Below are 26,719 nucleotides of genomic sequence, written 5' to 3'. Positions count from 1 at the left end.
TTCATTTGTGAATTAATCTGTGAATTAGGTTGTGAAATAAACTGTGAATTAGCCCAAGGCCATTGAGTGTTCCTTTAATGTCAGATTCTCTTTTTTCTCTCATTGTGTTGTCTCAAACACCACCTGAGTCATTTTATTGAATTCATGATAACACTCCTCCAAGCAACAACTCACATGTCTGAGCATGACCTCTCTAAAGCCCCGCCCACTCCTGCAAAGCCCCGCCCACTCCTGCAAAACCTTCAAGCTGAGCATTTTGCTGTAGCAAACACCCATTTGTCTACGTTATACGGCTCCTCGCAGCACAGCTTTCGTTTGGGTGCGTTAAAATGCCGTGTTTTTGTGATGCCTTCGGCCGTCACGCACGCTGCTTCAGATAACCACGGTCTCTTCCAGCACGGCGAGCAGCCTCACCCGCCCACATGCAGATTGGAGGCTAAGTGAGCGGTGATGAGTGTGGAAGAGCCAATCGGGCCCTGCCATCATCTCCCTCTCCTCTCTGTTCCAAACCCAGGGAAGTACGCCATGCGCGACCTGGTGCATCGTCTGCCGGGAGCTGCCAGTGCTAACGGTGGGGCTGGAGGCCCAGCCAACGGCACCGCCAGCAAGCCCATGTCGGACGACACGGTGACGGCCATCTGCTGCGCCCTGCACGAGGTCATCACCAAGAACATGGAGAACGCCAAGGCCCTGCGAGATGCCGGCGGCATCGAGAAGCTCATCGGTATCGCCAGAAGCAAAGGAGATAAGTAAGTTTCCTGTCGTCCAGGTTATCTCGTGTATTGTGCGTGTGTGTGCGTGTGTGTGTGTGTGTGTGCATACGCGCATGTGCGAGGAATACAGGAAGAGACACAGAGGTATGTGTTACATCATCAACCAGTTTTAGAAGTAGAGTCATAGATTTTAAGTCAGAACAGTTTTTGAGATACTTGGCAAAATTTTGCTCACGTTCCAGCAGCTGTCAGTGAAATATATGTTTGGAGAAGAAAGTCCAGTGTGTAGCTGTCCCAGATCTTTGTAGTCAAGGAGAAAACAACAATGTGGTGTATTGTTGTCCTCCTGGTCAGGACAAAGAAGCACTCTTATGGGCGCCTTGTTAACCATGACGCGTGTGCACAGCTGCTGAGAGGGCCCGATTGGAGGGAGCTCTGAAGGGAGGGCCCGATTGGAGGGAACTCTGAAGGGAGGGCCCGATTGGAGGGAGCTCTGAAGGGAGGGCCCGATTGGAGGGAACTCTGAAGGGAGGGCCCGATTGGAGGGAGCTCTGAAGGGAAGGCCCGATTGGAGGGAACTCTGAAGGGAGGGCCCGATTGGAGGGAACTCTGAAGGGAGGGCCCGATTGGAGGGAACTCTGAAGGGAGGGCACGATTGGAGGGAACTCTGAAGGGAGGGCCCGATTGTCTTTTGCTGTCCCAAAACAGCTGGCTCTGGCTAACTCCTGCTAAAGTTGCTGATCCCACCTTTAAGTACTTCACTCAGCAGATGTTCTCAGACTTCATATTGCCTGCACTCAAATATCGCCCAGCTAACAGCTCCGTGACTGTGATCTTAAGAAATGTTCTGTAAAATTCTACACAAAAACTCAGCAGATTCTGCAACGTCTTTTAACTTTTAACATTAAAGCCGAGCTTTAATAGCTTCAAACGTGAACGCTTCAAAGCGGTTAAGTGTTGAGAGAGAGAGTCACGTTACACGCCAGGGAGGGGACTGCACCGCACAAATCCTCACCCCACCACTCATCCCCTGAAGTGATTGAAATAAGAATGCGTTTCCTCCAGCAAAGAGGTACCGAGCACGCTCACACCTCGTAATCTTCCATTGGTCCATCCACAAAGAGCCGCCCTGTAGACAGGCCCATCTTGCCTGTCTAATCCCCACACACCTCATGCTCTGGTCTGTGCGATAAAGCGTGCATGGATATGCATGTTCAGCGAACGTAGCGGTGAGTGATGAGTCCACGGCGACCGGAGGGGACACATCCACTTGCGATGGATCACGCCGCCACACGGCTGCATCGCCACACCTCACATCACCCAGCCAAATATCCTGCTGCACTGGGAAGGAGAGCTCCTGCCCCTCCGGGGGCTTGTCTCAGGAACAGGTACCCCGACCCCGCCTCTCAGCCGGGAGCGGATGGCAGCATCTGATTGGGCCTCACACCAGAGCTTCAGCATTATTTGATTTGATTAGCTGACGTGTTGAAACGTAATGAGAAGTCACACTTAAACACACAGCTGCTTAAAGAGGTTAGCGGCATTACTAATTTGCTCACTCACAGTTGAAAGAGGCAGCGCATTTCTAGCTAAACAGATCATTGTTTGGCTTTTTACACCTCCTGTAATGTGGAGTTAGTGAACGGTGGGCCAGGCAGCAGATGAAACCAGCCCGGCAGACACATCTGGACCAGGGCTGGTAGTAGGTGATGTGAACCAGGTGCCTTCTCAGATGGTTCGAAGTGCGAGACAGGAACTTGCTGCATATGTTAGTCCCTGAATTGAAATGGATTGGCTTTGCAATGGCTCAGACCACAATGCAGATACTCCAAACTCAGACAATATGCGTCATCAGGGAGAGAAGGGTGTTAGCACCCTTTATTCGCAGGGCATTGTGGCCCTGAACTAGAGTGTGACTTTTTTGACTGGTGAATACGGCACAAACCCGTTCATAACATAATGACAGCTTATAGACATTCATAAGGAATGCCTAGATGTCCATAACGTATGGAATGCTTATAGAAAACCTACTGCACAGCCTGCTTATCTGAACAATGATGACATTCACTCTCACTCTCCACTGCTGACTTACTGGGGTCTTTCATGGTGTATGAGGAATGTGGAACATGTTTCTCTGCCTTTAAAATGTCTCCTTGCTTTAGCAGCGTGCGCTGTATTGTCCTAACACATCCCCGGCATAATAAATGGATCTAATGCATGTCAGTAATGGGATTCTCATTCACAGCTGTGGAGTCAAAGTTGTCAGCATTCACTCTCACCTTCTACACTCTTGAGTTTTAGACTGTAAATAAAGGACAAGAGGTTCTTCTCAAGCTCCTCCTCCAGCTCTTATTGGTGGGTTTTCTTCTCTTCCTTACAGACATTCGCCCAAGGTGGTGAAGGCAGCGTCTCAGGTGCTAAGCAGCATGTGGCAGTACAGGGACCTGCGCAGCCTTTATAAGAAGGTACACCGGCACCTCCTCCCAGCACACATGGTCATGTCCACCCCAGTCTCCTCCTCCCAGCACACCTGGTCATGTCCACCCCAGTCTCTTCCTCCCAGCACACCTGGTCATGTCCACCCCAGTCTCCTCCTCCCAGCACACCTGGTCATGTCCACCCCAGTCTCTTCCTCCCAGCACACCTGGTCATGTCCACCCCAGTCTCCTCCTCCCAGCACACCTGGTCATGTCCACCCCAGTCTCCTCCTCCCAGCACACCTGGTCATGTCCACCCCAGTCTCTTCCTCCCAGCACACCTGGTCATGTCCACCCCAGTCTCCTCCTCCCAGCACACCCGGTCATGTCCACCCCAGTCTCCTCCTCCCAGCACACCTGGTCATGTCCACCCCAGTCTCTTCCTCCCAGCACACCTGGTCATGTCCACCCCAGTCTCTTCCTCCCAGCACACCTGGTCATGTCCACCCCAGTCTCCTCCTCCCAGCACACCTGGTCATGTCCACCCCAGTCTCCTCCTCCCAGGACACCTGGTCATGTCCACCCCAGTCTCCTCCTCCCAGCACACCTGGTCATGTCCACCCCAGTCTCCTCCTCCCAGCACACCTGGTCATGTCCACCCCAGTCTCTTCCTCCCAGCACACCTGGTCATGCCCACGCCAGTCTCTTCCTCCCAGCACACCTACCTGGTCATGTCCACCCCAGTCTCCTCCTCCCAGCACACCTGGTCATGTCCACCCCAGTCTCCTCCTCCCAGCACACCTGGTCATGTCCACCCCAGTCTCCTCCTCCCAGCACACCTGGTCATGTCCACCCCAGTCTCCTCCTCCCAGCACACCTGGTCATGTCCACCCCAGTCTCCTCCTCCCAGCACACCTGGTCATGTCCACCCCAGTCTCCTCCTCCCAGCACACCTGGTCATGTCCACCCCAGTCTCTTCCTCCCAGCACACCTGGTCATGTCCACCCCAGTCTCTTCCTCCCAGCACACCTGGTCATGTCCACCCCAGTCTCCTCCTCCCAGCACACCTGGTCATGTCCACCCCAGTCTCCTCCTCCCAGCACACCTACCTGGTCATGTCCACCCCAGTCTCCTCCTCCCAGCACACCTGGTCATGTCCACCCCAGTCTCTTCCTCCCAGCACACCTGGTCATGTCCACCCCAGTCTCCTCCTCCCAGCACACCTGGTCATGTCCACCCCAGTCTCTTCCTCCCAGCACACCTGGTCATGTCCACCCCAGTCTCCTCCTCCCAGCACACCTACCTGGTCATGTCCACCCCAGTCTCTTCTGACCAGCCAGGCCACTTGGTAGCACAGCATCGTAGCATAGCAGCGTAGCACAGCAGCGTAGCACAGCATCAGTTCACAGCATTGTAGCAAAGCATTGTAGCACAGCATTGTAGCACAGCAGCGTAGCATAGCATCGTAGCACAGTATTGTAGAACAGCATCAGTTCACAGCATCGTAGCACAGCATCGTAGCACAGCATCGTAGCACAGCATCGTAGCACAGCATCGTAGCACAGCATCATAGCACAGCATCGTAGCACAGCATCAGTTCACAGTATCGTAGCACAGCATCGTAGCTCAGCATTGTAGCACAGCATCGTAGCACAGTATTGTAGCACAGTATCAGTTCACAACATTGTAGCACAGCATTATAGCACAACATCAGTTCACAGCAGCAGTTCACAGCATTGTAACACAGCATCGTAGCACAGCATCAGTTCACAGCATGCTTCCATCTGCTGGTGTGCTCGCTTCCAAGCCAGCAAACACTCGCCTTCAACCAGGAACTTTTGACAGAACTGTAGAAATAATGCAGTTGTGAGAGGTTCTGCTGTTAGAAGACAACAGGACAGATGAGCCTTCTCCAGTGATGGCATGCTGGAGCCAACACTGTTCGGTTGCTTTTGAGACATCCATAAATATATAATAAAATGCCTCGCAATGAGTAAATCAGCCTTTTGTCAAGAGGGACACATTGCAGTGCAGTTAAAGTCAAGACATGACACTGCAGTCCTGGCCATATACACGCTAACACCGGGAAGACAAGACATGACACTGCTGCGTCCAATTCTTACCAAAATTGTCCAATCATTAAGCATTTGCTGTGGCTTCTATGGTGTTGATTCGCCCTTTCATACAGCTCACGCCCCATGCGCCTAGCGTCAACCATCTGGCCCTTCTCTCGCTAATAAAAGGGTGGCTGTCAGCGGCACACAACTCGTCTACAACATAGCGCGGCTGGCATGTCCGCTGAGAGCGTGTGGTCCTGAACTGAAATGCAGTGATCAATGATCAATGCCTCAGCAGTGAAAAGGCGCCTTTAGCAGCGAATTCATTTATTCGTTTGGCTTCTTCCTAGATACCATGTTGTGGCATCCACGTCAAACCACTGACACTTATGAAGTCAGTCTTGCATGCAAACTTGGATGAGTGGAGCTTATAAAAACACAGTATAAACTGCATATATAGCGAAATGTCTGAAGTGCACATCTGACATGTGAAGAATGAAAGCAAGGAAGGGAAGGGAAAAGGAAATGTGGGGTTTGTGTATATGTACGGCGTGTGAACACCTCCCTCGTCCCACGTCTCACCCCCTCTCCCTCAAGACAAGAGGTGGAGGGACATTCCCTGACCTTTAGAGGATGGGACAAACGCCCTGTGCTGACTTCTCTCCCGACCGAGCCTGGATGTATCTCCCTCAGAGTAAGAACAGTAAAGTCATGGTCTTGTACGAGACCCCTGGTCTTTCGTCATGTCTTAGATCTCATACAGAAGAACTCATAGCTCTGCCTAGATTTGCTCAAATGGTAATCAGAATAGTGCAGCGTGGTAGTGCGGCCTTGGGACCAAGGCCTCGTGGAGGAATGGCTATCCCTGTGAAGTTGTTTCTCTGTAGATTTCAAAGCTGGAATATTTCAGTGAATTAATGAACAACATCAAAATCTTCTTAAGAGCATCAACATCAAAATCAGCCTTTGTGTTTTCTGCACTTATTTTGTGCATGTGCCATTAAATACATGTGTTGTACTGTCTGGCCAGTCTTAATACATAACACTAAGCCATGTCTTGTTTTATTAACTCTAGATGGACAACTAGGAAATGGAGCATGTTTAGCGCCTATATCTCACACAGCCTGTAGCATGGACGGCAGAGTAGTGTTGTGTTCAAACGCCCCCTCAGGTGGAGTGTGGAACTGCGCCTCATCATCCGTAACTGATGTGGACAGAGGGGCCGAGGGGAGCGATGACGTCACCCAGCAGGTCAAGGGCGTGGGGGACAGACAGGCATAACCGCATCACAAAGGAGAGGCGGAGCTATTATGTCTTGTCCGACGTTTATTATGAATAGAACTCATATTGATATTTCAAGGTCTCGCTCACATAGACGTGCAAGCTTCCTCCCTCTTTCTCTCCCTCCCTTACTCTCACTCCTTCCCTTTAAGTCTTTTCCATCTCTCCTTCCCTCCCTCTCTCCCTACTTCTCTCTCTCCTTCTGCCTCCCTGTCTCTTTATCTCTCTCTCTCTCCCTCTGTCCCTCTCCTTCCCTTTAAATCTTTATCCATCTCACCATCCCTCTCTCTCTCCCTCCCTCCCTCTGTTTCTCCTTCCCTCCCTCTTTCTCCTTCTCTCTCTTCCTCTCTCCTTTCATATCTCCCTCCCTTTTTCTCCTCCCCTTTAAGTCTTTCTCCATCTCTGCTTCCCTCCCTCTCTCTCCTTCTCTCTCTCTCCTTCCTTCCCTTTATCCTTTTTTCTCTCTCTCCCTCTCTCCTTCCCTTTAAATCTTTCTGCATCCCTCCCTCTCTCTCTGTCTCCCTCCTGCGTCTTCCTTCTCTCTATCCTTCCCTTCCTCTTTCCCCATCTCCCTCCATCCCTCTTTCACCCTCCCTCCCTTCGTATCTCCCTCCCTTTCTCCCTTTCTCTCTCTTCTCTTCTGTCTTCCTCAGTCTGCAAGGTTGGGTGTTTTTGGTGGTGGACCAGTCTTGCCTCCACCTGTGCTGAGATGCCTGAACTGCTTAAATGTCACTCAGAATGACATTAAAGAAAAGCTGCTTCTCTACAGATTGCTATTATTAACATTTTCAGCGGCCCTGTGCTGAGCCGCAGCTCGTCTCAAATGACAGTTGTCCCGTATTCCCCCACACCCTCACACGCCGTGCACTGTGGTTTGGCCACGCAGAGAGGCCACGAGTGTGTGCCTTACATATGCAGCCGTGTCGAGGAGATACAGCCGGAGTGTGCGTTGTGGGCGTGGCTGTGCTGAGGTGAGGGGGCGGGGACAGGAGGGGAACAACTCCAGTGACATAGTGGCACTGCGCTCCTGAGTAAGTACAGATTGGCGGCAACGTGCCAGTGGAGCTCAACAGAGTTCAAAATAACATGCTGCCTTCAAATATTCGTTTATCCTCTCCCTGCCGGCATAGATGAAGTCCCTGGGAAGACAGAATGTTCACAGGTTGTTTAAGGGTTGTTCGATATGTGCACCATTGAGCACAGAGAAGGCTGTAGTCTCCTACCAGCTAGCCTAGCACACGGCTCAAACCATCTGTTCGGGGGGGGAGGGGGGGGGGGGGGGGGGGGGGGGGTTCAGCCTCTGCCACCAGGAGGTCGGCGGGTACATGGCGTTGACAGGCTCAGCCTGCATATCTGATGAGGCGCGACCCTACGGCGTCACATGCGTCTCCCGCTCTCTTTCAGGCAGCAGGGCTGTCAATCTCCTGCTGTTCCACACCTTCTGCCAGCCAAATTTCTAAACAAGATGCTCAGCCATGTATCTGCCTCTCGTTAGAGAATCGCAGATATTCATCTTCCATGGCCGCCTCGTCTCTGCGCCGCCGCCCCTCGCTTGTAAATGAAAATTAGGATAGCGAGTCCCCGCATGAGGGTGGAGGTAATGTGCTGGAAGTGGGCTCTTTGGACCACAAGGTTATCCCTGACTAATGGATTAAGATGTATTTCACCCCACTCGTCTTCACCAATCAAACTGTGTTGGGCTGAAACTTCGGCTTTAGCGTGTCTTTCAAAGTTCATCAGTCACTGGCACGTTAGCACGCCACCGCTAATGAAGAGCCCGGCAGAGTTTAATGGCACTGGGAGCTGCTCTTCCTTACAGGTATTGTTTCCCAGCGTCCAGGTCCCTCACGAGAACGTGCAGCATCACAAAAGGAGCATCCGTCCATGCTCTTTGCTCCGCCCACACCTCCGCCCACACCTCCGCCCCTGGCCAGCAAATATGTGCAGCCCTCGTTCTTTTCAAGGAGGGGGTGGATAACCAGTAATGTCACAATGCGGTGGTGCTGAAAACGCGCCTTTGCCGCAGGCTTGACCCCGCTTCACGTGGCCCACAGCGGCGGTAGCCCAGTTGACGGGCCTTCGTGGCAGAGTTGGCCCTTTTTTGGAGAGAAATTGGGTCGGCTTTGAAGCTCCAGAAAAACCCTGGTCCTTTGATCTCCCCCTGAAAGCCCTTTCCAGGAAGTACGCCTGTCACAGGGGTCACACGGATGTCGAGGACAATGTTCTTGGTGGTGGTCAGGGGAGCCAGGGTACCAAAACGCAATTTGAAAACTTTCTTCTTCATACATCAGTGGCCCGTAACCTACATGAAGGGTTCCAGCTCCGCACTGCCACAGTCAAGCAACTTTTGGGATTTTTTTAAAAGAAGAGGCAGTGCTCTGACCTTTTGGTTTAACTCATGAATGTGCTCCAGTCTGGATGCCATATCCAGTGTGGGCCAATCGGCTCCACAGGCTTTGGCTGGTTATTTTGTTTTTGAATTTGAAAAGCAACGTGGGACCTCGCTCATAATCCTGCTGGGGGCTTTTACTTTGCTTTATAATCTGGCTGTAGAGAAGCATTGCTTGACGAATGTGATAAGCCTCTTCCAAACTCCAGTCCATTCACCATCCCACTGTCTGGAATTCAGCTGAAAAAAAGTGCATTTTAGCCAGCAAACCATTGCAAGGACTGGAGAGAGAAATGTTAGAGTGTCCACCAAAACTAAGGACTACGGTATTATTTTCATTGAAGTCTATTCAGGAACAACACACAAAATAACAAAAAGAAATAAATTGAGGTATACAGAGTAGTAAATAGAAGGCATGAAACTGTAGTCTTTTCTGAATGTCTTTTGTACATGTGGTAGAAGACTTTCCTGCCCTGTATATAGAGTGAATGGATTTGTGGAGAACAAAATGAAATACAAGCCGGCACACCGCAGCTAGAGAACCGCCATCACTCTCAGCACAGGAAATTTGCTGATTCATTCAAGGGTCACATGGGTGAGGCCAGCAGCCAATGATTTTGTCCCATCTTCCATATCAACCTATCAACTTCTTTCCGTCATCATCCAGGCACCTGGCCCCCAAATCTGATCACCATCTAACACCAGTTCCATCATGCGCTCATTGATTTCTGCAGGGACTCCACGTTGGTCGTCTTAAATAATCCAGACAGGATGACGGAGCTATATTATAGACACCTTGTGCACTGCATTAACAGGGCGTCATACGTCGACCTGTGGTAGGACAAACGGGGGAGGGGACGTCCACTATCACACCGAGGCTTGGCACTCTTTACATGTCAGATCGAACCTTTCCTACACGCATTTAGACGGTGTGCAGTATGCCTCTGAGGGCTCTGTGTCACGCCGAAGTGGATTTGTGTCATAGACGTGCTATGCAAAAGCAGTTCTGTCTTCTTAACTACCCTGACTGGTCTATTAAACCCATGGTGCACCTATGGGAATACCATTTATTGGCTTTGTGGAATGGTTATACGGCACTCTTGCTGTGATGCGTTTGCTCTGAAGTGCGTTATTTCTCTCTCTATTGCCCCCTGCAGGACGGCTACTCACAGTATCACTTCGTGGGCTCTGCCTCAACAATAGAGAGGGACAGACAAAGGCCTTACTCCTCCTCACGCACTCCCTCCGTCTCTCCTGTTCGGACCTCCCCCAACAATCGATCAGGTGAGCGCCTTCTCCTGCTTTGTCACCATGTTCATAGCCACACAGTCATTTCTTCAGCATTGAGAGTAGTTGCTTAAAAAAAGGAATGTTTCTGTCTCTTTCATTCTTAAGCTGAAAGGGGTGGCATTATGCTGAGTGGTAGCTGCTAGCATCTGTTTGTTGTTAGCCATGTTAGCATACTTGGTCAAACATGGCCTTTAAATGGTTTAATCCTGTCTATGCTTCTCACGAGTCCCTGCTGCATCCATGGTAAAGTCAGTCAGCCGGTCAGTGAGAACCCGGATCTTTCCACGTTTGACACCTTTATCGCGTAATTATCATAAGACCGGCAGCTTTACAATGGCAGCGTCGTCCTGGTGTGCTTCCTATGGAATGTTCTTCAAGGGTCCTGGCCATCAGATGGAAAGCCCCAGATGTGTCCCTGCGCTCAATGCTTCAGGTTAATGAACCGCGCCGCTATAGGGGTGAAGGGAGGATTTATCGTCAGGCAGCTGCCGCCTGTAGTGCGGTTCTCCTGTGGGCTTGACGTCCTGCTGGAGCAGCAAAGTGCTTCCAACCACAGGGATCTTTCCAGCCGCTCCATCGCTGGAGGGCGGCACCGCATAGCAGCGACACTGGAAGCTAATTGGCGTTGGAGTGGCTAACACGCCCGTGCCGAGCACCACAGCCCGTTAAGCAGTTATTTTTCACAGGTACATGGTGTCTGCAGGCCTTTTCAATTCCTCCCTGGTTTGTACACTAATTTTCAAATGGCCATAGTTAACAGTATCTCCTCCCTTCCGTGTGAGACATCAGAGTGGAGCGAGATTGGTGGAGGTAAAGGTGGGGGTGGGGGTGGGGGTGGAGGTGTGGGGACACATCCATGATGCAGCAGGCACTGCCCCTTTGTATGTTCACAAAGCTCCGCCCCCCCAGAGGCGGGCATCATCCCCACTGCACATTTCAAATTTCCCAAGACTCACACGAGCTTACAAGTTGAGGGGCCTTTTGAAACTGTTAGAACCGTCTGGTTTAATAACACGCCACACGCACTGTAATTATTCCATGACGCCTTGACCTCAGCACAGTGGAGATGTGCACAATAGCCAATCATTTGTAAGTGAGAATGAGAGTGACATGCAATTTTCTAGTGATCTTTAACATCGACTTTGTCCCCGCCCACATCCCAGCGATAATAAGATGCTAAATACGGGAGGTTGTGAGCGCTGCTTGAACGAATATAATTGTGTTGTCCTCACAGTCTACTACTACATTAATTGACTGTTGGCCGTGTGCTAAATAATAAAACTGAATAATGCGAGCATTTCTGTTAGAGACATGCATCGTCAGTCTGTAAACGTACATTGGAAAGGTTTGGACGAAGCTATGAAGACCATTATACGCATGCTGAGCTTTGATTTAACAACAAAAAACAGACTGCAATTTAAGCATGGCGAGCAGAGTTAGGAGCAGGGCCCGTACAGGCAGACGAAGCAGGACTTCACACCGAACAGCGTGGGGCAGACACGGCGTCCCGGTCTGCCGGAAAACACACTCCTCCAGCAGGCTCTGCCATCAGCCGGGCTTCCAGCACCGGCTGCGGAGATAAACGGCCAGATGGATTTGGTCCTGCTGCGTGACTCTCCCGTTACCCTGAATGTACGGGGGCACTGTGCAGACGGGCGGCGCTGTTATCAGAGATCAGGTGCTGCCACCTAAACACAGAAACCCACGGAGGTCAGGGTTGTGGAAGGTTTCCTCTCACCTCCCTAGATAGCAACAGGACAAGGACAACACACTTGCGAGGCTAGTTAACACGGGGTTGTAGCAATTCCTTTGTGAAGTAGCTAGACGCGTACAGCAGTGTCACTGTAATGGTTAGCATCGCTGTAGCTGAGACATTTAAGCAGCCTGTGGTGGACACACGTGATTCTCCTGAAAAAGATGTTAGCTATCAATAATTCCAAAAGCAGAGAAAAACACAGAAGAGTTTGAGGCAAGACCTTCATTCTCACTTTAGTCCTGCTGCGCTCGCCCATACCAAATGGGCTCCCTGAGGATCTGTAGTGCACCATAACACTAAAAACCACCAACACACTAAAAGCCAGTAGAGAGAGAAAGTGAGAGTGATTGAGTGACTCACCGACTGACACACCAACTGACCGAGTAACTGACTGAGTAACTGACTGAATGAGATTGGATCCTTTAGGCTCAAGTTGAAGTTACCAACTTAAAAGTCCCCCTCTGTTCACATGACTTATTTTGCCACCGATCTTCAAAAATCACACTTCAAAGTATAAATGTTCTCAAAGTGCCTTATCCACGTTATTGTCTTTGAGGTCAAAAGCTTGAATGATCAGTTGAACAATGTAAAAAATACAGAGGTTTTTTATACAAAAATAGATTCAGTCTAAAATTCAGGAGAAAATTCATGTAAAAATAATATCTGCCAAGGACTGATTTATGTCAAGAAATTTTATCTATATATGTTTACTTTGATGAACAACTGACAGAATTTAATTTATAGTTTTCCAGGAAGCTTCACACATTTTACAAATCTACAACATTGTATATTTACTTAAGTCATTAAAATAAAGAAGTGAATTAACAAAGAGAAAATTCCATGGTGGAAATACGCCTGATTTTGAACATAGGGAAGCTCTTGCCTGTTATTTATTTATATTTAAATATTTAAATGAAGGGCAAATATTTAAATGCAGGGCAAATATTGAAATGAAGGGCAAATATTTAAATGAGCGGCCCTGCTGGAGAAGGCAGCAGTGAGACTGAAGCGTCTTCGTCTTCCTCTTCATCTTCAGATGAATGTACTGGCTGTTTGACAGTGTTAGACTGATGAGCCCCCCCCCCAACACACACACACACACACACACACACACACACACACACACAACACAGTCCTTCTCTCACACCGGCAGAGTTGAAAGCGCAGCCACCATTTGTACAACTCGCATCAAAACATATTAAGGATTCATCTCCTGCTCTCCGTGCTAACCTCATGTGGAGGCATTGGCTGAGCTTTCTGACGCCAGGATTACTTTCATAACAATGGCAAACGCCTTAATTATTCTCATTAGGGACTATTGTTGGAAGTTTTGACATCTTAAAAGCTGTGTGTGAATACTCCTTCAGTCCTATAATTGAAAGATTAAAAATATATAAATTCCAAGAAAATAAAATGTTAAAGAAGAACCATAGATGCCTGTGCACGTTTCTGAAGGAATTTGTTTTATACATCACACCATTGAAGTTCATTCATTACTGATCAGTCTCCTGGTTCACATTGTAGCCGTAGAGAAGTGTAGACTTAGATCAATACTGCATCTGCAGACGTAAACCCACCAGATACATGTAACACAGCTGGTTGTTTTTTCTCCAGTGCGGCAGGAGTAGAGATCCCTTACCAGCCGAAGCCTTGTAACATCTGGAGAACATCAGGAGAACCACGACACTTACGTGGCACATGCTGGCATGCGTCACACAAATTCACACGCAAGCTAGCACACCGTGCCAGCAACGGTTGCGTTAGTCTTCCTCAGCAACGCCGTGGTGTTCGTTTGTGAGCGGAGTCGTTTCTAAGACAGAAGGAGGAATGCAAATGTTCTCAGAGCGTATTGTTTCCTCCTTTAGGGAGAGATTATTCCCAACTTCTTAATGAAGATAATCACTCACTTGCACGGTTATGCAAGATTATGTGCTTGTTAAAGAACTCTACATACAAGCTTAGAGAGGACACACACCGCTTTATTCGCTTATATATTTGGGAGTATGTAGCAAGCAGATATTCTTTATGCTAAAGGTTGAGTATTCATTTAACTGCAGCAAACTGTGTTGGTATTATAGGTACTGCTGGGTGTGGGGGTGTTAGATGGGTTTGTACACATGAGTTCCCAGGATCGCCCCCAGAGGAAACACTGCTAGCACTGCTCCATGTGTCCAATAACAACACTACTCTCTTACTACACTCAAACACTTTTTATTATTATTATGTAATATTTATTGTTTTTATTCTTTTTGTTGTTTATTTTTACATTTATTTATTTCTAGATTTTAGAAGTTTTTGGGTTTCACACTTGAAATACATTATCCATGTGTCTTTTACGGGCATTAGCGAGGCCAGAGTTAGCACTCACCGTGGACCTGTCAGCCAGCACGTCACACCGCCATGTTAAACAGCACTAATGAAGAGTAATTATCCACACCTCTGGACGCCCTTCATCTGCCTGAAGACAGAAAGACACACCAAGAGATGGAATGAGAGAGAGAGAGAGAGAGAGAGAGAGAGAGAGAGAGAGAAAGAGAGATTAAAGAACAATAAAAAGTGGGCACATTTCCTTGAGGAATATTTTCTTGAGGATTGTGTGTGTGTGCGTGTGTGTGCGTGTGTGTGCGTGTGTGTGCGTGTGTGTGTGTGTGTGTGTGTGTGTGTGTGTGTGTGTGTGTGTGTTGCAGCGAGCGCCCCCGCCTCACCCAGAGAGATGATCAGCCTCAAGGAGAGGAAGACAGACTATGAGTCCACTGGAACCAATGCTAGTTTCCATGGCAACAAAGGAGAGCACACATCCAGGAAAGACGCCATGGCAGGTAGGTCTGTCCTGAAGAGAGGAGATGGAGGAGACGGAGGAGGTGCAGATGAAGCACCAGCCGTGACCCTGAGGAACCGAGTCCCCTCACAAATATTTCTCGTGTCTCATTAGCGGGGGGCTTTGCAAGCGTCCTGCTAGCAAAAGGCTCCATTTTAGGTCCCTGCAGTCTCTTCCTGGTTGTGCGAGGTTTAGCTCACAGTACAGAGCGGCCGTTTCCCTCAGTGAAACACTGCTTGTACTTTTGAACTCTTCTACCAGTGGTTAGAACCATGGTGAAGTTGACGGTGACCCATCAGGTCCAGGGGCAGCACACAGAGTGCCCTCTGCCCTCAGGAGCACAACTCGTCCATGGGACCGTGTGATCTAGCTCCAGCACACAGAGGGCACGTTCAGTTCAGAGTCTTGCTGTTTTGTTCCTTTGTTGTTTCCTTTGGGAAAAGTCCAATTCATGGCTGCTTGTTTTTTTTTCTCATCCCTGCAGTTCAAGTGTCTTGTGGAACCTCCACACTGTTCCGCAACTCGTACGTGACCCCCAACGAAGAGATCAAACACAACCAGGTACAAAGGGCTCGACGTGTTCGACAATTAATACTTCCTGAAAAACTTGTCATGATTGCTACCACTGTTTTTGTATAACATACATTTTAAAATAGGATTTAGAGCCTTTGGAGGAACCTTTTTTATATTTCATTTATATTTTTATATTTGTTTTATGAATATACAGGATAAATAATTACATTTGCCATGACATTGAAATAAAGATACAACAGACACAACGGCAATTTTGGCAGTGATAACTTAATAATAATCAAAGTTCCTCAGCCAATCACAGCAGTCCTGCTATCACATGATCAAAATTTGTTGACACAGCTTGCACGGATTATCTCATTAGTACTGAAATGTCAAACCCCACGCATGCAAATTTTGACCCGCTCCAACAATTATGATGCTAAAATCGGACCTGCCGCGCCCCTCCTGAAGATCTCCTCTGATTCTGGTGGGCTCCGACTCCCAGCATTTTCTGATAGTTTTTGGAGAACAGATCGTGTGATCATTCGATCTCGCACCCACCCAGGTCTAGTAAAGGATGGTCACGGTGGATTATCATCATCAACGTCCCTGGTCCTGCTGTACAACGTGGCCAGATGTTGTGTGTTAACTTAGTTACTGCACGTCGTCTCACGTGATTGACGTCTTTCCGACGTGCACATGGCCCCAGATCGATTTTTCCTTTTGCTAAAGAAGTTGCAGGATGATGAAGGCCAGTCCTGCATCGATAAATGTCCCGCGTCTGCAAGCGTGAGGTCACAGTGAGGCTTCCGTTGGTCCTGCCCTGCGTCAGCCGTAAGGGACGCAGCGTCTATCGCTTTGTGTTTGGCTGCCAACATTTCTGTGGGATCTGGATGCTGGGCCTTATGTCGTATCAGAAGACGGCAGGCCCTCCCCTGGCCGGCTGATCTAAAAGGGTCCATCTGTCTCTGGGCCTCCCCTCTCCCACTGCACCGAGGTCGACGTCTCTCACCATGAATCACGTTACACGTTTTGCTTACATCTCACGGACACTGCGGAAAGTTCCAGGCACCAGGTTTAATAGTCCTCTAGAGCCACTAACATCAGAAGCTACAAGGGAGGACACGTTGAATAAGAGATTGATAGCAACATGTTGGGGTTCCAAGTCAGTCCGTGTGAAAGCTTGTAGCCACGTCTTTGGCTTGTAGCTATATGAAGATGGACGCTATATGAAGACATACGCTATATGAAGATATACGCTATATGAAGACGTATGCTATGAGGTTAATATAAAGGTCTTTGAATATGATATGAATTTATGCGCATATGCATGTCCTTCTCGTTGGTTCTTGCAGGTTCCGGCCCATCCCGCAGCACAGGAGAGCGTGCGCAAGGACTACGAGACACTTCCTCCATTCCAGAACTCCACTAGGAACTTTGAGGAGCCCTTTTTCGAGGACCAGGTCCACCGCGCTGCTCCCGCCACTGATCTCAGTATGCACCTGGGACTCAAGTCCACCGGCAACTACGTGGACTTCTACTCTGCGGCCCGCCCCTACAGCGAACTCAACTACGAGACGAGTCACTACCCCGCCTCGCCCGACTCCTGGGTGTAGGACACTGGTGACCTGCCACGCCCTCTTGGGGGAGGGGCCGGGGTCAGGGTGGGGCTGTGTGGTGCTTGTGGAGAGGCTGGAAAACTGTGCATGTGCATGCATATCACTGAACATTTCTTCAACGCATTTTGTTCGTCAAATCATGAAAAGCTGCTTCTGCAGAGAGGGTCTGGGAAGATGAGAAGGTAGCTGTGATGGGGGAGGGGAGGATGAGAAGGTAGCTGTGATGGGGGAGGGGAGGATGAGAAGGTAGCTGTGATGGGGAGGATGAGAAGGTAACTGTGATGGGGAGGGGAGGATGAGAAGGTAACTGTGATGGGGAGGATGAGATGTTAACTATGATGGGGAGGGGAGGATGAGAAGTTAACTGTGATGGGGGAGGGGAGGATGAGAAGGTAACTGATGGTGGAGGGGAGGATGAGAAGTTAACTGTGATGGGGAGGGGAGGATGAGAAGGTAACTGATGGTGGAGGGGAGGATGAGAAGTTAACTGTGATGGGGAGGGGAGGATGAGAAGATAGCTGTGATGGCATGATGGGGGAGGGGAGGATGAGAAGTTAACTGTGATGGGGAGGGGAGGATGAAAAGATAGCTGTGATGGGGGAGGGGAGGATGAGAATGTAAATGTGATGGCGTGATGGGGGAGGCGAAGATGAGAAGATCTTACAATAAGGGGTCCATGGACTTAGATGACCCATGAGAGTAAGGCAAGCTATGGCCTTGGGAAGGGTACTAGACTAAAGGTTCTGGCAGGTGCACGGTAGCAGCACATGGGTGGAGTTGGAGTGAGAAGGAGAAGCAGGTGGAGTAGGTGTTTACACTGAGCTTTGGGAACAGCTTTTCACATTTTCTTTCCTCTGTTCTTTTATCACTTCTTTGTAATTCACCTTGTTTTTGTTTAGTTTTTTTTACTAAATGTCAGCTATATTAGATTTTCCAGCCTTTCTTTTTTGTTTGTTTGTACTTTTTTATTTGTGTGAAGTATTTGGTGGACAATACAGAGATACCAGTACGTTGTGCACTGTTCCACGAGGAACCTCCCGTGGATCTGGGTACATTCAGTCCAGTACATTAAAAAAAATCTAGAACACTTTGGAGAGATGCGTTGGTAATCAGTGTCCCAGTTTCAGAATGGAGTAGGTTTCAAAAACAAGAGCGTCATATCTAGTATTGTTCATTCATATAACGTGAGTATGTTTGTGGCATCTAAACCAACGTTTTCAAGCAGTTATGACAAAAACATCATTCCACTCTCTTTGTCAAGTGCTTTTTCACTGCCTAAAAAAATAGATGTAGATATTTGAAATAGATTTTTTTTGGTGGGGTTTGTTTTGTTTTTTTAATTATACTAGGTTTTTTTATTTTGTTAATTTTTCTCACTCTTATTTTTTGACGATACAGTGTTAAAACACAAAAAATTACCACTGTTTTTCACCCACAAAAAAAAAACGTGTGTTTCACATGTATGTCAGTTTTGTGTACTATCATGAAGAGATTACTGACATTGTGCCAAACCCAAATCAGCACTGGAGATGTTTTAACCTTGAGTCAAACGTTCACAGTTCTCCCTCCAGTTTGTAATAGTTTTGGGTTGTTTCTTTCCCTGCTTTATTTGTTCATAGATGTGTTTTATCTGGAGTTAAGCTACTAATCTAGGGAACACTGGACTATTACCAGGAGGGCGAAATCTTTGCAAGCTTAATTCCCTCCAAAGATGTACAAAATCTGTCTCTCTGTGTTAGCTGAGTGTGTGCTGTATGTTGGTCAGTGTTTGAGATGAGAGGCATTGTTTCTAACGGGCGGCTTCTCCTGTTTGACTTGGCAAAGCGCCGTAAAACTATTAGACTGAAATGTTCATAGAGAATGATGAAGATATAAATATACATATAAATATAAATCTATATCATTTTTATGTGCAGATGTCGGTGTTACTAAAAGCAACAAAATTGCAAGACAAGGCTTGTATAAAAGGATTCTGTTCTCCTAAATGTTCTGATTCAGAAAAAGAAAAAAAAAACAACAACAACATAGCCTAAACAAACACTGGCAGTGATGACCCCCGGTCTCCGTGGTGCCGTTACCAAGTGCCACAGATCATCCAAATGGATTCTGATGATGTTCCGGTGCCAGGACAATAAATTACTGTTTGCAATCTTTAGAGCTGTGTGACTGTTCCCATCACAAAGCACAAGAGAGCTCATGTTTTTTCCCCTCGTTTCAATACCCTTTCTTTTCATACCAATTTACACTGTTGTGAGCCTGTATATTAGCTGCTTACTATGGGTTTGTGATCAGTTTGACCTCAACTCTTGTAAAAGCTGAATGTAAGAATTACTGACCAGAACGCTAAAACGTTCTCTAACTGAGCCCTTTGCTCGGCTACGTCATTCTGTAGCTGGTCCTGATGTAGCAGATGTGCAGGTACACCCAGCATCATCCATTAAACTGAGGGCCACCTGCTAATTAAAGCATCCCTGCCAAAGCAGGGCAACCTGCCATCTCCCATAATGCACAGCTCAGAGAGCCCAGCGTCAGTGTGTTTTATCTCCAGGAGTCTGGGCCATGGCATGCAACATGGGCTTCACCACACCATTAGTACAGAAAGGGAGTTCATTACTAACATCACAAAGGCTCTGGAACATTTGCACAGGTGCAGAGCGCACACCCCTCCACACGCACGATCTCAGACAGCCAATCCGCACCTCTCTGCCTCCTGGGGAGGCGTTTGGGGGGGATTATGGCTTTTGCGGCCCTTTAAACTCAGACTCTTGGGGAGCCTCGGGCTGCTTGCGTTCCGTCAGTCAGGGCGTGTGCTCCCTCTCACTCTCCACACGTGTCTGCAGCTCCGCCCGATCCACTTCTCCGCCCGTTCCACTTCTCCGCCCTCTCTCCTCTGAAGCTGGAGTGAAGGATCAGGCAGAAGGCTCCCGTGAGCTTTGCTGTGAACGTTGCACGGCTGCAGTCAGCCACGTTCTCCTCGGCCTCTTCGTGAAATCACACTAGATATATTTGCACAGTGGTGAATTGCAGCTCCTGAAGCATTTCTGCTGTTGTCATGAAGGTATGATGTGCATTTAATTGCTCCCCCTAGTGCTTCTGGAATAACATTACTGCTAGTCACACATTCAGCTTTCGATGATATAATTTCATTTGTCAGTCTACACTTTTTGAATTCCCTAGCTTGTTCAAAATTAGCCCGAACAAGCATGTTTCATCATGTCAAAGATATATTACATCAATTGCATATATGTAATTGGACAGCAACACATTCGATGGCTATATTGGTCTTGCAATATTGCAGCACATCGGCGTTTTGATGAAGCAGGCTCAGAGTCTCAGTTTGAATCTCATTTCTGGTAAGCATAAACAATCGGACCTTTGGCTGCTGGCCTGTTCCTCGAACAGCTGTGCATTGGTGCATCATTTATTCATGCTCAAGAAAGCAGGCAAGCGAACAGTCAATGGTGCAGCCTGTTGTGAACGTGGAGTCTGTTGCTGTTTGCTTTCCAGAAGAGCAATAAAGACGTGTCTGTGCCCGCAAAGCAGCACTGGGCAGAATTCAGCTCCAACCCCTAGCAGCATGGAGCAGAATTCAGCTCCAACCCTATGTGTTGGAGCACTGAGCCAAAACATCAAATCCCTGTCCAGATACCTACTGGCTTCATTGCGTCAAACACCTCTATTAGTTGGGGTACATAAATTTACCTCATGCTCTCCTGCCTGGGGGGATGGAGAGAGAACATGTAGCTATTCCTATTACAAATCAAGCCTAAATGTGGGCGTCCTTGGGGGTAAAATGATCCTGTTGTCTAATGCTTTCACAGACAGTGGAACCTCAGGTGTCAAGATAATACCTTCCTAAAAAGCTCTTCCTCCAGGCACCATGCTTGTGAAATTAAATTCAGAATATGTATCTAATAACTCCATTTTCCCTTGCACACCGACAAGCACTAGGCATGTGTGTGTCTGTGCTGCCTTGTGCTGTTCTGGTATCATCCACTGCTGTGGGTCGGGGTGGCTACTTCAAGACACGGAAAGGAGGACATTCGGGAAAAGAGATGACATACAAAATTTAAACCATAACCTATCTGGCTAGCTAAAATAGTTGAGCTATAGATTTGAAATATAAATGAATGTTTTACTCATCAATCCTGGCACCTACATGTAATATTTAAGTCTCACACAGTGTGCAGGAAGTTCATCTGTTTGAAAGGAATGAATCTGCTTGACCACAGAACCAGACATTGTTCTGTTTTTGGTATTTTCACACAGTTGCAAAAATCCTTACTGACTGACATTTGACGTGGTCTTGCTGGGCTTAGACAGTTTGTGAGGTATGAGGTATATTGTTAAATACAAGGTACCACTGACATGCTAAAAAATGCTGATAAATGGAAAGCAACAAAACAAATTCACACCAGACTACAAACGTGTCTCCATTATGCTGGAGGAAGTAGAGAGATCTAGACAGCTGGCCACCTGAACTTAAACTCCTCTTTCGTTCCTGTGGATGATCTATGCCTGAAAGGTCTGGGACGTCATGTACACCGGAGATTCAGAGTGAATCACAGAGGGAAAAGGACATTTGACTGGAGTCCTGAACGTTCCTGCTCCACGAGGTTGTGAACTCAGTGGCCATGTTTAACTTTCAGACATTTCCACTGATGTACTACAGCAATAAGCCTGTTAGGACTACAGCTCCTGTGACCCAGTCTGCTCCTGAATCCTGGTGTCCAAGTCTCACATGGCTTTGGATGTTGTGTAACTGTTCTTAACACAGACTCCACTCACTTCATACTAGACCCTTAAACAATCAGGATCTGTCCTTATTCAGCAAGTGTCAAGCAAGTGATTATTTATGTATCTGTGGAACGGCCTCGTCTAAGAAATGCGAGTGGTTAATGATGAGGCTGGTTGGTGGCCGCTCCCCCGGGGTGACTGCACTACCAGCCTCTCTTCCAGTCCGCAATCACACGTATCCGCACAGAGACGGATGTCACCAAAAAGCCGAAACCCCCGAGATTCAATAAACTGGAAATAATAAGTTCCACTGAAACTAATCTTGCAGGATTCGTATTTTCAAGTAGCCACTTTAGGCTGTGTGAGCTGTGGTGTTGCACAGCCTGACAGACATTAAGGCCTAAAGCCTACAAAATCAAGACTAACTGCCATGTGATTGGATGCAGCCAGGAGATGAAGCATACTAAAAAGCAAAAGTCTGCCCCCTGGTGGCCATATTTGATATTATATGTGTCCATACAGTCAAAGAACTGGAGCTGCACTGTAACTATAATCCTATGCAGAGACAGAATATTGGTAGCCATCCTGCTCCTGTGGCCTTGATAGTTTGTGATGTGTATCCACATCTCATATTGCAGACTCCCATGTCAATGGATGACCCGGTTCACATCCATAGACACCAAATACTGGTATATATAATATCACGTTATATATGGAATTTAAGCTTAGCTTTTAATTTATAAAGATCCAGGACATATTCATATATAGTGTAAATATAGAGAAATTAAAAATAAATATTGTTCTTCATGGCAGAAGAGACTGAGGTGGAGATCCAGGATGGATGCTACAGCTCCAGTGTGTTAATGAAGTCCTTCAAGTGCCAAAGCCTTCGTGTTCTTGAACACACAGCTTCTTGCCACATTAAACAACACAAAGCAGAAACTGGTAAAGTAAACAGAATGTCAAACAAAGCCAAACAAAACATGAATCTTTATGAGTTCTAGCAACAGCAAGTGCCCCAGACTATGAACACTTTATTAAGAAACAGCATCTGACAGTTCAACTGAAGACTTCAGTAAATACAAACCTGTGCATGAGTGCAGGACATATCAGATGGACTGTGAAAGAGTTTCTTTTGAAGACAATGAAAATAACCATAACCAACCTGCACAAGAGGTTGACATGTCCACCTGAGACCCAAGCAGCATGTCTGTAACCATTGTAGCTCAGCTGGGTGGATCTGAATTGTATTAGAAACCAGACACACTGTGTAGTCTATGCTGCTAGACTATTACTGATTTTTCAAATGGCATATTCCTTTTTAGTATTCTAAAAATTAGGCTTTTGTTAGTTCTTTTTTAAGACTTATGAAAATATTCCTTAACTGTGTCTGAGAAGCCTTTTCTTCAGCGTGAACTACACCACTGTGGACTTCAACGTGCTCATTAGGGGCCTGGATCCACTCTGTGAAGCTGCTTTATCACAGCACCTGTTGCACTAAATAAATACATTTTAATTCAGCCAGTGAAAGGTTTGGGGGTTTAACTCCCAGGAGACTGCAGCAGCGTGCAACTGTGTAACTGTGAAATAAGTGTAGCTGATAAGGAGATCTAATGGTGTTCACAAAAAGTGCTACACACACATTATTTCTGTCTCACGCTCACTCTCAGCATGTTGGTATTGCTGAATAAATCAGGCAGAGAAACTAAACTAACTCTAGAACTGTGACTCTTACAAATCACCTTGTATGTTTCTGAGGTCTTAGTAAGAAGAATTTGACAAGTACGGATCTTCTGTTTATGGGTTTGGTTGCAACCCACTTGGTTGAGAACCTATTTTTATATCACAGAATGTGACAGAACCTCAGCTCAAAGGACATCAGTGATTATACCATATTTATCTTTTATTCCTTCCTTCCACTCAGTCATTACTGTTGCTAAGAATACTTGGACATTTTAGCTAAGACATGAATTTACAGTACACAAATTATAAATGTGAGAGGGTGTATATAAATCAATGGCACCAAAAATGTTCTCTGCTTCATTTGATACATTCATCTTAAAGAAACCAAGGACTGAAGAGATTTCCTTCAGATTTCATGCTGGGTTAAAGAAAGTTTCAGATATATTATTCAACATTTAATTCCAAAAAGAGGCATGGCTATATATTTAATGAGGCTTTTACCTTTTGTCACAGAAATCAAAGGGGCATTTCATCATGAATGACCTGGTTTTCCCATCAGGCCTTGCACTCACTTTGGAAATTATATGGTCCACATACGAAAAGTGCTTTATTTTTCATTCAATTTTCTAAACTGTCAAAACTTCAGAATAATAGTAAAGGGGGATCTAAATATGGCTTTAAATCTGGGTGTCAAGTGATGGTGGGCTTTATTACAAAAACTGCAATTAATTTGAAAAGAAAAAGATTTTTTTCTTTATTTGTTTAGATGTGTGGGAGAGGGGATCATGGCAGAATAAAAATGGAAAAAATATGAACTCATTGCTACATCTGAGACTCTTTTTCTGGGCTAGAAGTTGAGAACCCTGAACACTCCATGAATCACATTCATTACCCCCAATCCCTGGGCTTCACTGGGCTTTTCTGGACTTCACTGGGCTTCACTGGCTTCACTGGCTTCACTGGGCTTCACTAACTTCACTGACTTCACTGGGCTTCACTGGGCTTCACTCTCTCCGCCGATGAAGGTATTGCACCAACACTGTGCATTTCATGGTAAGCGCTGGAGCCCAACTCAACCTGGGCTGACTCAACTCAACCCAACTCAACTCAACCTGATGTTCCTCTCCAGACACACATGTGCTTCAAGGAGCTTCGTGAAAAGGTAGATGAACATTTGGGGATATTTGGCTTTTGGGTTAAATTTCAGGATGAACCTAAAATGCACTCTAACCTTTACAGGTGAACTTAATTTGACCTTCACTAAACTTCAGAATGCACAGGTCCAACTGTTCAATGTTTCAGTACTTTTTGTACAACTCGCTGTTCTCTAACAATGAGCTTAACAGCAAACTTCAGAACTTCAGAAGGTGTTTGATCCATGAATTGACCCACACATTTTCTGGTTCAATTAGAACTATTATTTCAACAGCCCTCCTCATCATGCTGTTCACATTTTGACATCATGAGACCAAGATGACACCTAACAACTGATCAACAGAACCTCACCACTGTGAGGCTTCAAACAGGTTGTTCTCAGACAGAAGTGGCCACTGAGCTTAGAGTATCACAAAGTGTCGCCAATTGCTGACTGGAAGAGTCACAGAAATGCGTAGAAGTGGACGTCCTTTGACCATAGTCCACACAGATATACAGCTTCATTGTGAACAGTGCCCGGCAGAACCAGATGATGAATGACAAACAACTCCAGACACATTTAAGGGAGGAGAGAGGCACATAAGTGTCATGTCAGATCATTCAGAACCATTTACTCCTGAGTGGTTTGTGTGCTACCTGCAAGGGTCCCTGACCAGACCACCAAGCACAGGTGTTATTGTCTTGCATGGGCCAGGGAGCATTTATGTTGGACGAGGGACCACAAGGCCTCAGCGCTCTTCACTGATGAAAGACAATTCACGCTGAGCAGAAATTATGGCTGCAACCATGTTGGAGACATTGAGAGCTCCAAATCTTTGGGGATGGTGTTACAGTGTGGGCAGGTGTGTCTAGTCGATACAGAACTGCCCTACACATTAGTTAACGGCTGCTGGAGACTGGGGTACCTCAAATGAAGTGACAATAAGTCGACTTGTGAGCGTGAGACATCATTGTCAAGCTTTAAATGGTGTTCAACAGCACATGACAAATTATTGAGACATTGACATTTTTGCTGGGGTAAACCCACCACTGTTTACTTTTGTTTCAATACATTATTTGAGAAGAGGAAATCAACATTGCACCACTACTGGCATGATACAATGTCACTGTAGCATGAACTTTGGATGGATGGATGGATGGATGGATGGATGGATGGATGGATGGATAGATAGATAGATAGATAGATAGATAGATAGATAGATAGATAGATAGATAGATAGATAGATAGATAGATAGATAGATAGATAGATAGATAGATGGATGGATGGATGGATGGATGCAGATCTAATGTCTTCTTCACTGGCATCATAATCAGTAGAGTGAATTCTATTGTGGTGCAGAAACATAACTGCCAGAACATTCAGCCCAAATTCTCCCTTCATCTCAGAATCTTCTGAATTCTTGAATCTTCACCCTCACTTAATCAAGAACAGCTGCAATACCCAATTTTACATTTGCATTCAAATCCTCAAATTATGCTAATTATTATTGCTAATATGCTGAAAATGGTACCAATTCCAATCTTCAGAACCCTCTCCATGACGGAGGCAGAGCGATCAAGTCAGCTACAAGAACAGAGCCACATTGATGGGTCCAGGACAACCTCTGAGAGACATTTGTCAAAAAGGAACATACTGATTGCACTTGTAATGGTTTGGGGTTCTTTTTTGATGCACCTCTTCATGGTTTAAAAGCCTTCTTGTGGATGAGCGTAGCATTTATATGAAGTGAATATGGTTTCCACAGTTAAGGTGTCTGCCTCTGCCTTTGGGAGGCTTTCTCTGTGTAAGCAGAATAACTTCCCAAGAATATTAATAACCAAATTGGGGTCACTAGCATTTCAAATTGTAAGTCCTTTGTAAAACCTCGAGCTGACTTCCTTCATATGCCTAATGTACTACATGTAACCCTTAGTATTTCAGTTTAGATTCAGCACAGTAGTGGACAAAAACAAAACATTTTCAATAAGTAATACATGGCTCATCTTAAATCCTAGTTTAATACCAGTTTGATGATCTGCTACACAATATATGACGTGGCTCTCCTGGTTTGTCACTGGAGACTCGTTACTTGTTACACAGACAGGGTTATAATATTTCTCATCTTCAGTAGAACCTGCAGGTAGCTGAATGTCAGAAGAAGCGGTGTCAGAAGTGGCAGCCTTTCACACGACTGCAGGATCTTAGTCCTTCGAGTTTGACACTGCCAACAGAAACACTACATCTGTTGGCTTGGGTCACACCTGCAGCCAGCTGAATATTTACTCCTGTCTCCTCCTGTCTCCTGGGCTC

At 46.7% G+C, this 26,719-nt stretch overlaps 1 protein-coding gene across 1 annotated transcript; it reads left to right on the top strand.

Moving 5' to 3' along the window:
* Window positions 1-289: 289 nt before the first annotated feature.
* LOC143519674 (catenin delta-2-like) lies at window positions 290-17,089 on the top strand. The gene is made up of 6 exons (XM_077013350.1): window positions 290-749; window positions 3,094-3,178; window positions 10,015-10,141; window positions 14,591-14,722; window positions 15,206-15,282; window positions 16,590-17,089. Exons 1-6 carry the CDS (start codon window positions 451-453, stop codon window positions 16,848-16,850), a joined length of 981 nt encoding a protein of 326 aa, XP_076869465.1. The 5' UTR covers window positions 290-450; the 3' UTR covers window positions 16,851-17,089.
* Window positions 17,090-26,719: the final 9,630 nt, after the last annotated feature.

This window comes from Brachyhypopomus gauderio, chromosome 7 (assembly GCF_052324685.1).
Source record: "Brachyhypopomus gauderio isolate BG-103 chromosome 7, BGAUD_0.2, whole genome shotgun sequence".
NCBI classification, from domain to species: domain Eukaryota; kingdom Metazoa; phylum Chordata; class Actinopteri; order Gymnotiformes; family Hypopomidae; genus Brachyhypopomus; species Brachyhypopomus gauderio.
Note: the sequence above shows the minus strand (reverse complement) of the source record. Positions and strands in the feature narration are given on the sequence as shown.

Bases quoted from the DNA above. Each gene is read 5' to 3' on its own strand.
- LOC143519674 (XM_077013350.1), top strand. From the start codon at position 451: ATGAGTGTGGAAGAGCCAATCGGGCCCTGCCATCATCTCCCTCTCCTC. The intron at 10,142-14,590 runs GTGAGCGCCTTC...TGTGTGTTGCAG, and splicing joins CTCCCCCAACAATCGATCAG to CGAGCGCCCCCGCCTCACCC. The intron at 14,723-15,205 runs GTAGGTCTGTCC...TCATCCCTGCAG, and splicing joins CAGGAAAGACGCCATGGCAG to TTCAAGTGTCTTGTGGAACC.